The sequence below is a fragment of the Anas platyrhynchos genome, chromosome 3 (genome assembly GCF_047663525.1).
Source record: "Anas platyrhynchos isolate ZD024472 breed Pekin duck chromosome 3, IASCAAS_PekinDuck_T2T, whole genome shotgun sequence".
In the NCBI taxonomy this organism is placed as follows: Eukaryota; Metazoa; Chordata; class Aves; order Anseriformes; family Anatidae; genus Anas; species Anas platyrhynchos.
This window is the reverse complement of record NC_092589.1, coordinates 25,350,625-25,362,881: the sequence shown is the minus strand read 5'-3', so window position 1 is coordinate 25,362,881 and position 12,257 is coordinate 25,350,625. Positions and strand designations below refer to the sequence as shown.

Genomic DNA, 12,257 nt, shown 5'->3' with positions numbered 1-12,257 from the left:
GTAATTCCACTAGAGGCCATGATTAAGCAGTGATGTGTTAGACCTCAGTTTCCTTTTATACCTTTTATATATGTAAATAGTCCCACTGACTTGGGTGGGGGATAAAATCTGTATTATGGTGTGCTTATTAACTTGTTCAAAATTTTCATTTTCATGTTTGTAGTTGGTGTATGAATTTTTCCTAAGATTTTTGGAGAGCCCGGATTTTCAGCCTAGCATTGCAAAGAGATACATTGACCAGAGATTTGTACAGCAGGTGAGTATAGAGGTTTTCTATCTCAGATTCAAAGACCTCCTCTCAGACTTAACTGCTGATTGTATGCTAAGGAGAAAGTAAAGCTTTTGTTTTGACACTGGGTTAAACCTTAGTTGTTCCAACAATGATTTCTGCCAAACACTAAATGAACAGCACTTCATATCACACAGGCTATATGTAATTAGCAACTTCAGAAACACTGTTTTCAAGTGGTATCCTCAGTGTTTTGCAATACAAGATTTTTGTATTTTGTATTTTGTGAATATGAGTTGTGCTTTTAATGATTTGTAACTTATTTCCAGTCAAATCAACACTGGGCCAATTAAACTGTTTTAGTGCTTTGTAGTGCCTTTTTGTTTGTTTTTCATAGAAGTCTATAATGGGAAAATGTAGACCAGAATTGTTTTTCCTGTGAAGAACTAACTTACTGTATATGAAGTGTGTTCCAGCACCTGCTAAGGTGTTACTGGATAGTGTCATTGTCATACTATCATGTGTTAAGCATGGAGGGAAAATCAATTAAGAATGTACATAGGAAAATCATGGAAAATTATGTTTCACCATGCAAAGTAACTATGAGCAAGAAAGTTAAGTGAGACATTAAATATAACTTGTCAAGGCTGTATGATACAGTAACAATTTTTGTCCCATATTACCTCAGAGGGGATTTTTACCATGTCAAAATACTCATTTTTTTCAAGGAAAAACTTGAGTGAGTGCTGGCAAGCCATCAGAGTACAGCAATGAAAAATAACAACATAGATGAACACTCCCCCTTCCCACCTTCAGTGACTGTTTATATTTCCGTTTGTTTGGTCTTACTGTTCTTGTTTATAGGTGTTCCCTTCTCTGTTTTGTTCAACTTACACACAAAATTCAAGGTTGAAGCTGCTGCTGACCTACTGGCCATGCAAATCCAATTTACTAATTGGACCGTGGTTCTTAGGAGCCACGTTGCAGAATTTCAGTTCCTGATGTTTTCATGTGATCTTTAGAGTACAAGAAAGACAGTGCAGTGCACAGAAAGCTATAAATGGGAGAAAAAGTGGGATAGTGACCCTGAGAAATTCCTTCTAAATGTAAAAATGAAATGAGCCCGAGCAAACTTCTTGAACAGCTGTGTCTGTTGCTGCTTGGTGTAGACATACCTAAGCTCATAGACCTGGACTGAGCAGGAGGCTGTAGTGATTACTTGAGCTAAGTTACTGACTTATTGAGCACGGTTAGTATTTCTAAATATGCTCTTACTTGGACAAACAGGAGGAAAAAAAAAACAAACAAAAACAACACTAAAGTAGTGGCCTGTAATGGGATTGGAATACCTTTTGATGTCTTCAAGAATGCAGTCTTTTCTGTATCCTTGGAAAACCTTCCAAAAGCAAAAATGTGTGGAAAGTCTTGCTAGCTTAGCTTATTGGGACATTTAGTCTGTTTTAGAGAATCAGTTAATTTAATTACTTTATGATTCTTATGAATTTAGATTTTTGTAATTTTTTTTTTAATTAAATCTTGAATGTTGAACATTCTTGTATAGGAACAATACCAAACATGATCATTACCCAAAATCAATAAGAAGAAAATGGGGTGTAGGGGGTAGGGGGTGTGGAGGTGTTTAGATAAAAGGAGACACTGATAGTAGATTCAGACAGAAATGAACCAACTTCTACTTGTGATTTCCCACCCTCACCCCCAGCCCATTTTTAATGCATTATCATTCTGTTAAATGTATGTATCCCTCTTCTTCCCCTGGGGAAATGTGCATTATTCTTATCATAGACTTCAAAATGATTCTGCAGAGAATTATGGGTTTGCTTAACCCTGAAGACATGAGTAGCTTATTGAAAGCAGTATTACAGGATTTTAATTAAGAAATTGTAAATATATGACACAAAATTGATTCATTCTTATATCTTAAAGACCACTTACCTAAACCACTTAACTAAAATTTGGTAATCTCATTCTTAAAATTTCATTTTTATTTTGATAGTGTAATTGTTGGAATGGCTTTGTTCATCTCTGTTAGATACATACTTTTTGATATGACTAAAATGAAGCTACTAGGTTTGCTTATAAGAAATATAAAAAAAAAAAAACAGCTTTATTAAAAATCTAATTTTGAAAGTAACATTGGACATCCAAACAAAATTTTAGGTCAAACTGATTGTATTTTTTCTAATGCAAACTTTTAAGTTCAAAATAAAGCTCTGATTTGTTAGTAGCATGACAAAATTTAAGTCTTCTAAAAGTAATAAATTTCAATTTAATTTTTAAGTTATTGGAGCTCTTTGATAGTGAAGACCCACGAGAACGTGATTTCCTAAAGACAGTTCTTCATCGAATTTATGGAAAATTCCTTGGTTTACGAGCATTCATCAGGAAACAGATCAACAACATTTTCCTCAGGTATGCCCTGTCTGGCTGTATGTCTGTATGTAAGGCAATATTTTATATTACCTTCATGGTCTGTGACTGCAGTGATTTGTTCTTGAATGAAAAGACCTGGTTTTGATCTGTGATATGGCTTTCAAATATCTAAAATTTATTAAAGATTTTTTTTTTGGAATCCCTCTCTCAATTTTTGTCTCTTTTCATAACAGGTTTATATATGAAACAGAGCACTTCAATGGTGTTGCTGAACTTCTTGAGATATTAGGAAGGTAAGTTTGATCTGACAGAAAAAGTATGAAGTGTTATTGTGGGTGTTTGCTTCAGCTTTCTTGCTTTGGAACTGGGAAAGGGAGGAGTATAGTAATGAGTGATAAAGTGCAGTCACTGATATAATCTAATACTGTCTTAGTTACCATGTGAATATAAAATTAGGATATCGAGTATAAATTGTTCTTTTTCAGTACAAGTTTTAAAGATGACAGGCAAAATATTTCTCAAGAGTCCTTGCTTGTGAGGAATATATCCAATAAAGGACATGTTCTTTGACTCAGACAATGAATGTTTACTTTTCACCTCACATTGAATAAAATGCTTTAATCTTCAGCAGGCTGGTTTTGTTTAAATGATATTCAGGAAAGCTTTGTAAGTGCTTTAGTTACCATTTTTGCCATTAATTCACTAATTTCATTTTTACTGAAGTTTTTTTTTTGTGGTAGCATTTTACTAGTTTTCTAAAACGGACACTGATATATTCACAGTAGAAAACTTTTTAAATATTACTGCCTTACTGAAAATCCAAAGACTGTGCAAGTATCATGGAAAAAATCATAATGAAAATTAAGTGAAAGGGATACTGTTTTCTCAAATTAATCTAAAATGTAGGGGAAAAATAAAAAAAACACTCCTGAAGGGCTGCTGTTGTACTACTGACTTTTAAAATACAATTATTGAGTTAGCGTCAACTTTTTCACTTCATTTTTGTACAGAAAAGTTGTTCAAAATAAGCGTTCAAACTGCAATGTTAAAATAGCATAAACGTTATATACCATCTATTTTTTCTCCTGCAAGGCAAGTTGTCTTAAGTGATTCTGTGCAAAATGAATCAGCTTCCTGATGTGTGTAAACTTTACCATAGATTATTTTGTAGATTATTTTGCCTAATGGAGGTTGTGATAAAAATACTTTTTTAAAAAACTTTTTTTAAAAATAAAATTAAATCCTACTTCTTCACGTTTTCAGTATTATCAATGGTTTTGCACTGCCACTGAAAGCAGAACACAAGCAGTTCCTTATGAAAGTTCTGATTCCCATGCATACTGCAAAGGGATTAGCTTTGTTTCATGCACAGGTAAGCTTTTACCTATTTTTAAGAGTTGTGGTTTTCCCTGTATTTGCATTTGAAACTAATGAAAATGTAAAGCAGTATGTGTTATAATGTCAATATTCCGAGGTATTTGCAAATGCAATCTCAGATACTTATTTATTTTTAAGATTTTACACATCTTGTCTTAATTTTGAGATATTTAGCATATCTTAAAAATGCTAGAATGTAACAGCAATTTGAAGTCACATCAACTGAAGTTTGTGTAGTTTGCTACTCAGTCACACTTCAGTCCTAGGACCTTGTTCCATTGCTACTTCATTTATGTAACTGAAATGCTGTGCATGAAGGAACCTTGGGTATGGCCAGGTGCTTATTTCAGAAGTGCTTTTTTATTTCAAAAATTCCAGTGACTGAAAGGAGGGGAAGGGTGTTGGATATAAATGGCAGAAATGCATAATAGCTCTCCAGATCAGCCAGAAATTATGTAGATCCATGACATGCTGTCAAAATGTTGCAGTTATTCATTTGACTTCCATTCTTATACTTAGCACAGACGTTCATCGTCTTATTGGAGGAATAATATATATCCTTTCCAGACATATGGCACTTGAGTATTGAATGTATGTGATGAAGAGTCGCAAGTAATTCTGCTGTGGCTAATTAAAAATTTGCTTTGTTAACTTAGTCAGCTTGCTAATATAGCTCCTTTATAGACAAAAGATACAAGGAAATGAGTTTCTAATTAAAGTGAAATCATTATGACTATATAGCCTACAAACAGGATCAAGACAAGAGCTCAGTTAAAACTTGATATAAGAGCTAGGACTTAATTTAATTAAATCACTTGTCTTTGTGGTTTATTACTGTGCAATAGGCTGCTCCATGGAATGAGTCAGTGATATAAAAGGGACCCGTCATATGCCAAAGGTATTCTCACTGATAGATCAGTACAGCAAGCTGGCCTTTTTTCTCTAATACATTTAATCTGGGCCATTGGTACCTGAAAGGGTGCTATAAACTCGGCTGTACTGGGCGCTTTAAAGTGGCATTTGGTTTGTTGGCCAGGCTATTCACCTATCCCTTGGTAAACCACTAGTGCCATGTACCAAAATACCACTTGGAAACGAAGGAGCAGTTTTGTCGCTGTATGTTTCTGGCTTTGTGTTATCCGGAAACCAGCACTGAGCGTACTGCACAGTCAGGAGTGGCCCGTTGCTTTGTTGCTACAGCACAATTTAGCCTGCTCTTAAAGTCTTAAAGCTGGCTTAAGATTGAGCCTTTGTGTCTTTGAACAATAGATATATTGCACAGGAACACTTTAATGGGATTTTGAGATTGATGTGTGCTGTGTTACTTTTGGGATCCATGCATACACATCCTTATCCTGAGGGTAGGAGCAGTACGTTAGGCTTGTTGTAATTACAGCATTGTAATTGCCTCTTTTGGGGTAATAGATTCCAAAAAAAAATAGAAAGCTAATGCTTGATTTCAGACTACTTAAGTATGGAAATATGTATGCAATGCCCATAAATAATTTTGTCTCTGATCATGTTGTGAGATGAAACACACTGTGATTTCCCCAATTCAGTCTTTATGGAATCTAGGGTTTTAACTGCTTCAGCAATAGGGTTAGTGTATGGTTCTGTGCATGGCACAGCGGTGGTTGTTTTGTTACTTAACTGCATGCTAGGTAACTAAACAATAGGTAAATGTAAGTAGTTATGGAACATACAATATCACACTTTGGCCAGGGCAGAAATCACTGAGGGCCAGGAGAGCATGCTTGTGACTTAGTCTCCTGATGCTTCCCACACTCCCTGCACTCTTCCACCAGTGTCTGTTACTGGCCACTGCTGGGGACGGGATCCTCAGCTGGATCTGAGCTCTATGGGCAAACATCCTTTCACGTGTAATCTTACCGCTGAATTTTGACACCTATTATTCGAGTAATGTGTGGTCAGTCAAAGTTGTTCTTTAAAGCTTTTCTTTTGAATGAAAGTACCAACTTTTTCCCCAAAAATAGATGTTTGAAAATCCTAGCTTATTCACAGTGTAATGTTAATACAGGAACTGAAGGTGAGGAAAACCTGTCTAGATAATGGATCTGAGTTAAGGAAGTACTGTCAAGTTTCAAAGTGATTGTCTTCCAGGATGATAAAATTGAAGATTTTTGGTATGCAGGAAGTTTTTGTAAGATACAGCTAGCTTGTATATCTTGCTGTTTTAATTGCTATTTTGTTTAGTTTGGAAGAACTTTAAATGGCTGTTCTAGGGGTGTTTGGGTTGGGATTTTTTGTACCTTCTTCCTCATCTGAAGTGCTTCCATTATAAGTCGGGATATTTAGTTTTGCTGCAATGTCTAAACAGTGTCTGTTTAAACTAAATAATCATATGAATTACATTCTAGCTCGCCTATTGTGTTGTACAGTTCCTGGAAAAAGATACAACTTTAACAGAGCCTGTAAGTGTTTTTTCAGTTGAATGTTTTTCTATTTTTAATTTCAATGTAGTATCTCACTGCAGCTCATTGGAAATGCACAGCAGTGCTATCTGTGATATCTTGATTAATGATCCATAGTCATTGGGGGGGAGGGAGGGGGAATAATAATTAAATCTAGGATGGTTGTTAAGAAAGTCCTGGGTTTGAAAATGCAGGTCTCTCTTAGTCTATAACCAAGATGGAGCACAAATTTAAATAAAAATTTGAACCACTGAGATCATGCGAATCACCTTATATAAGAACTTATGTAACAACTGTACTCCCTCCTGGTAACAACTAAAATTTCAATGTTTTTGGTGCTGATGGCTTGTGCCTAGCATTAATTTTCAGGGAAAACACAGTCAGAAAATAAAAGTGAGAAAGAGTAACAGCACTTTATTTAGACAGAAGGACCCTGATGTTCCCCATGTGATGTTCCTGTTCTGTCCTCTCAGTTACTGGGGTGCCTCTTGGCAGTTACAGTTCCAGGTGCTTCAGGCATCAGAGGCTTTTCCCAGGCTGAATCTCCCACGCCATGCATCGGCAGCTCAGCCAGAAAGGGGATTGCAGTGCTTCGTGCAAGTAGTTTGGCAATGCCCATAAGGAAGAATGCAGGCAGGGCAGCACAGCAGCTCATGGGGAAACAGACTAACATCAGACCAGCTCAAAGAGAAACTTAGTTTGACAATCTGATGTCATTCTGTTAGGGGTATGTTGGAATTTAAACACTTCATCACTTTTTGTGACAGAAAAGTGAAGAGCTTATGTGATTTGTTTTTTCTTAAACAATGCTAATCTTCACCAACCTTTCAGTGGAAGCTTGTTTTCTACAGGGTCACTTAGTGTTGGTGTTCCTCATCAGAAAAGAAGTTATTTTGTAGGTGGTGGAAGTAGGCCTGACTGTCTACAAATTTGTCCTGTCTGCTTGAAGAGCCTTCCTCCCCACTGCACTGCAGCGTTGCCAGCTTAGCTGGTCAATAAGCCGATTTTGTTGGATAGGGTGAGGAGAAAGGAATTGTGTAAGCTCAGTTCCTTAAGCCAAGGGATAAAGCAATCCAGGTACTTCTACAGTTACAGATGACACATGAGCAGCAAGTGTGTAACCTTACATAAAAGCCTGCAAGGCTGAATGAAGTGACAGCATGGCAAAGTCCTGATGTGAATTTACAGAACTGTGATACAGGCTCCAAGCCCAAACTCTGCAGGGAGAAAGCAGGTCTTACTGATGTAGAAGTGCCACAGTACGATCCTGGGACTTCACCTGGGTCATAGCTTACAATTCTGGTCACCTCATCAACAGTAAAGATGAATTCAGAATGGAGAAGACACAAGACTTGTGCTTGCCTTGGTCATTAATTTGAACATACAGTAAAACTGGTTTTATAAAAGAGGAGTGATAATAAGTGAAGCTTTAAGAAACTTTTTGAAATGCTTGAAATGTAAGTGTTGAAATTTGATGGGGCAACTGATGAAATAGCATTGTATTTTTTTTAATTTGGCTTTAGGTCAAGTAGTATTTTAAGCACTCCATCAGAAGGCTATCTTCATGAGTACCGCACTGTTATTATTCTGGCAGGAATTGTCACTCAGGGTCAATTTAGAGGACATTCAGTCCAAGCTCTTGTAACTGCGGTAGTCTGCCTTAGGTCAGTCCTGATGTTTGCAGAACTGACAAGAGGAGCTCATTACCTAACCCTGCTAAGTGCCATAGCCTTTACATTGGAGAGATTTCATATCATGAGAACCAGGCTGAACGTGCAGCCCTGGTGCATAAGCTGTCTAGCAGGTGTCTGCTGCTGTAAGTCAACTTTATAGGAATTTTGTAGCCTGGGGAAGAATATTGATTGTGTGTGTTTTATGTAGAAAGAGCGGTAAGATTTCGGATCTGCATTCGTGTATTTCTTGGAATAAGATCTTTGAACTTAAATGTGCATGTATCAGCTTTTTTAATGGGAAAGCATGGGCAGGCTGGAAACTGATCCTCTAAAAAGCGAGGATTAGGTATGTTGTTGAGGTCTGCACTTCTCTGCTAAGAACATATTATTTCTTTGTCAAGTTAAGAAGTTGAGAATGTGAGTCTATGTAGTGAAGCACATTTGGCACTCATTGCTGAGTGCTGGAAACTGGGCTGCTGTAACTAACCCAGTTTTGTGCTTCCAACACCAGGAAATTCATGCTCCAGTTAAGAGGTGTATGGTAGGTTCTCACAGCTTTCCTTTGGCAAATGCAGCCATCTGACATTTTTTGGCTTTCTTGCATTGTTTTGGGGAGCAGGGAAGGTGTTGACAGAATGAGCTATTGCACCTGTCAATGTTCCAGTTTGTTCTTTAGAAATACAAAATCTCAGTAGTGTGTAACAGCCATTCAGTTACGAGCTAATTAACAAGAAAAAGTGGCCCTAGAATTAAAGTGTATTTAAATTGTGAACCTAGACAAACGAGTGTAATCAATTTATGCCAGCCTGGCTCCTTGAGGGAGGGGAAGCAGGTGATGAGAGGACTGCCAGATCAGGTCATGTAGAGAAATGGAGCTCAGGGCTTCCCCTCCCCATGTCACCACACTGTGTTTGTGGAGCCAGCGGCGATGAGGCCAGGTCAGCAGCAGAGGATTAGGGCAGGGAGCGAGCTCTGCCTTTGTGGCCAGGCTGCAAAATGGCCCCATCAGGTATGGGACGGTGGCATTGGGAGTCTGTTTGGCTGGGGCACGTCACCAGCTAGGTACAACTGCACTGCTGAGGCTCTGTGAGGGATCTGCTGTTCTTCCTGTGTAACTTGCTGCTTTTCTGGATTTAAGCATAAGTTTTTGAGCTGCCTGGGGTTTCCTCACTTGCTGGGTTTCATCTGAAGTGACGCTCAGTTTTGTAGAAGCAGAATGTTTGTGTATCCTAGGATCGAAACTGGTGAGCACTTAAAATACTATTATTGTCAGAAAGTCACTTTTGAAAGTACACATCGTTGTCAACAAAAAAGCCAGCTGGGAAGGTTAAAAGTAGAAAAAATCAACATGGGAAAAATCAAATATGGAAAGTATTCGTGTAGTTGAGTAAGCTTTATGGTTGCGTATGATCCATTAGGTGCTGTTATATCATAAAAGCAGAGGTCCTTTGCTCAGAATGAAAGTTTATAGTGCTTGGGGAATGTTTCTGCTTTTAAAACATGCAGTTACGGCTTTTTTTAGCCAGCATTACTTTTGTAATTTAGATGCCATGTCAGATGTTTGTTTCTAGGAAACAGGCCTCCAGTCTTTTTATTTGTTGTTGTTTCCCTGTTTCCCTCCTCCTCCACCTTGCCCCTCTTAGGAGCTGTGCTTTCTAATTACGTTTCCTGAAGGGTTTTTTCTAGTCTTACATGTGATAGTTTCCAGTGTACATACTGGAAACTATTTTCTCTGTAAGTTCATATCATTTCTAGTTTCCAGTCTGTCACACTTCAAATTAAAGAAGAAAAAAGGACGTGGTGGAGGACAGGGCTCCTCTCTATAACCCTGTTTGTGCAGTCAGTGTACGCTGCTTGCTCTTGGGCTTCAAAACCAAGACAGGTGCTCCCCAACACATGGATCAGGAGAAAAATATGCTGGGCTGTCTAGCTACAGGAGATTTAACTTCATTTTGTGATGCTTTGATGTTATCAACATGGTATCAATTAATGTGAGGTGGGAGTGAGTGGGAATGGATAATCAAAGACTTCTGATAAGGTTTAAATTATTCTGATAACCAAAACAAGATAAATGTTTAAATAAGGCAACAAAGTACGTATTTTCAGTGGAATTACTTTTACCTGTATTCAGTTTTTATCGAACCTCTGGATAGGGAAAAGCGAAGTCATTTTATTTAGTTGTTTATTTTCAAATTATATCAGATATGTAATAGAAACTTGTTCTGGTTTTAACTTGTTTGTATTTTTCATATAGGTAATCAGAGGACTGCTCAAATTTTGGCCAAAAACTTGCAGTCAGAAAGAGGTTGGTTTTGTCTTGTACAAGCTTCTTGTCTGCTGTTATGTAAAACATAGCATGTCAGGTTCATACATCTTACCTCTGCTGTGCTTTTCAAGCGATCTTGCTGAAAACGTGCAGTTCTTGAAACTGAAGAGTGCTCATCTTTGTTGGGCAGCTCTGCCATTTTTTAATGTCAGTTCTTGCTATTGTGCTACTACGTTAAAAACTGTGTTAAAATTTGCATTCTTATCGAGATACTGTATAGAGAAAGAGATTTGATGGGTGAGAAGTGTGTTACTAGTTACACTAGTAGGTTGGGGGTTGTCATCTGCAACATGACCCAGACATAGACTTCTACTTGGTATCTCAGTTGCTCAGTTCTTTCTCCATAGTATGAAAATAACTTTAAATGGTCTTGGGAATTTTATTTTTTTTCTTGGTTGTCTTTCTTCTATGTAATTAAAATGAGTACAATCAGGAGTTTGACTCATGGCACCAGATCTCACCCCGACAGCTCTTGACAAGTGGGGCTTTTATCTCTGTTGCCCCTGTTTGAGAGGTATTGAATTTTTTATGCCCCCTACCTAGTGTTCTGCAGGTTGTAATTTAAATCAGATATTAACTATTTACCACTACAGAAGCTACTCTGGAGATCTCAGGTAAATGTAACCTCTCTGGCAATTAGTGAAGAAATAAATTATTCTAGCATCTTTTTAACTGTAAAGAAAAAATATTCTGCAAAAGCAGCTCTGTTAAGTGTTCAGAGCAATTACACAAAAGAACAATTCCACAATGGGAGCTGTAACCAGGTAGCTGAACCTGCTGATTGACTTCTTTCACACAGCAAAAAAAAAAAAAAAAAAAAAGTGGATGTCTAATGCAATTGCAATCACGTACATTGTTCTTGGCAGGATTCATGACTAATGTCTGAGCTGCATGTTGCTTGTTTGCACTGGCGATGTAAAACATTCTCATGCTTCTTGATGTATTTCTTTTATACCAACAGGTGATGTTTTTAGGTGAAATTGAAGAAATCTTAGACGTAATAGAACCGACACAATTCAAAAAAATAGAAGAACCTTTATTTAAGCAAATATCCAAGTGTGTGTCAAGTTCACACTTTCAGGTAAAAAAAAAAAAAAAAAAAGCATCAAAAATAACTTGTAGCAATCTATTATGTGGTTTTTAACCCCTAACCTTTCTATTTCAGGTTGCAGAAAGAGCTTTGTACTTCTGGAATAATGAATATATTCTCAGTCTGATTGAGGAGAACATTGATAAAATTCTACCAATTATGTTTGGCAGTTTATACAAGATCTCCAAAGAACACTGGAATCCGTATGTAATCTTTAACTTCCTATAGTACCGTAAATAATTTTTTTTAGTCTATTGTTTCAAGTTTAGATCATAAACTTGTAAACATGTCTTCATTTCGACTTAAATCAGATGAAATCAATGAGATTATGGGTGCTAAAATGGATGCCCTTTTCAGCAATATTACACTTTCACTGCTCTGCACTGTTATGATGCAGAATTGGAATTTACTGAAAGCGCAGGAGGCAACTGGACAATGGTTTTGATATTCTGATTACACTTGATCTTACGTGTTGGTTGAAAAGCAAATTAATATTACTTAGACTAAAACCACTTGCCAAGTGATGTGTCTTATACAGTTGTACTGTGCTGTCCTTTACTACTTCAGATAAATTCTGTCAGTGACTCTGTCAGTAATTTTTGCTGCCAGACAAGATAAGAAAGGGAAAAGATCCTATCATAGAAAAGCAGTGCCTGCCACTCTAAAGGATGGTAGCAATGAGTTACTGCTTTGTTTTATATTTAATTCCAGAAGTTGCTAGTATTTCTATTTCCTGGTA

At 37.2% G+C, this 12,257-nt stretch overlaps 1 protein-coding gene across 1 annotated transcript in view; it reads left to right on the top strand.

Moving 5' to 3' along the window:
* Window positions 1–12,257, top strand: part of PPP2R5A (protein phosphatase 2 regulatory subunit B'alpha) — a 43,455-nt gene that overhangs the window by 27,508 nt on the left and 3,690 nt on the right. Inside the window, exons 4-11 of the mRNA XM_013095757.5 lie at window positions 164–256; window positions 2,529–2,659; window positions 2,854–2,913; window positions 3,884–3,992; window positions 6,376–6,429; window positions 10,357–10,407; window positions 11,390–11,509; window positions 11,594–11,721. Of these exons, the coding sequence (XP_012951211.2) occupies window positions 164–256; window positions 2,529–2,659; window positions 2,854–2,913; window positions 3,884–3,992; window positions 6,376–6,429; window positions 10,357–10,407; window positions 11,390–11,509; window positions 11,594–11,721 (746 nt within the window). The remainder of the gene's footprint in view (window positions 1–163; window positions 257–2,528; window positions 2,660–2,853; window positions 2,914–3,883; window positions 3,993–6,375; window positions 6,430–10,356; window positions 10,408–11,389; window positions 11,510–11,593; window positions 11,722–12,257) is intronic.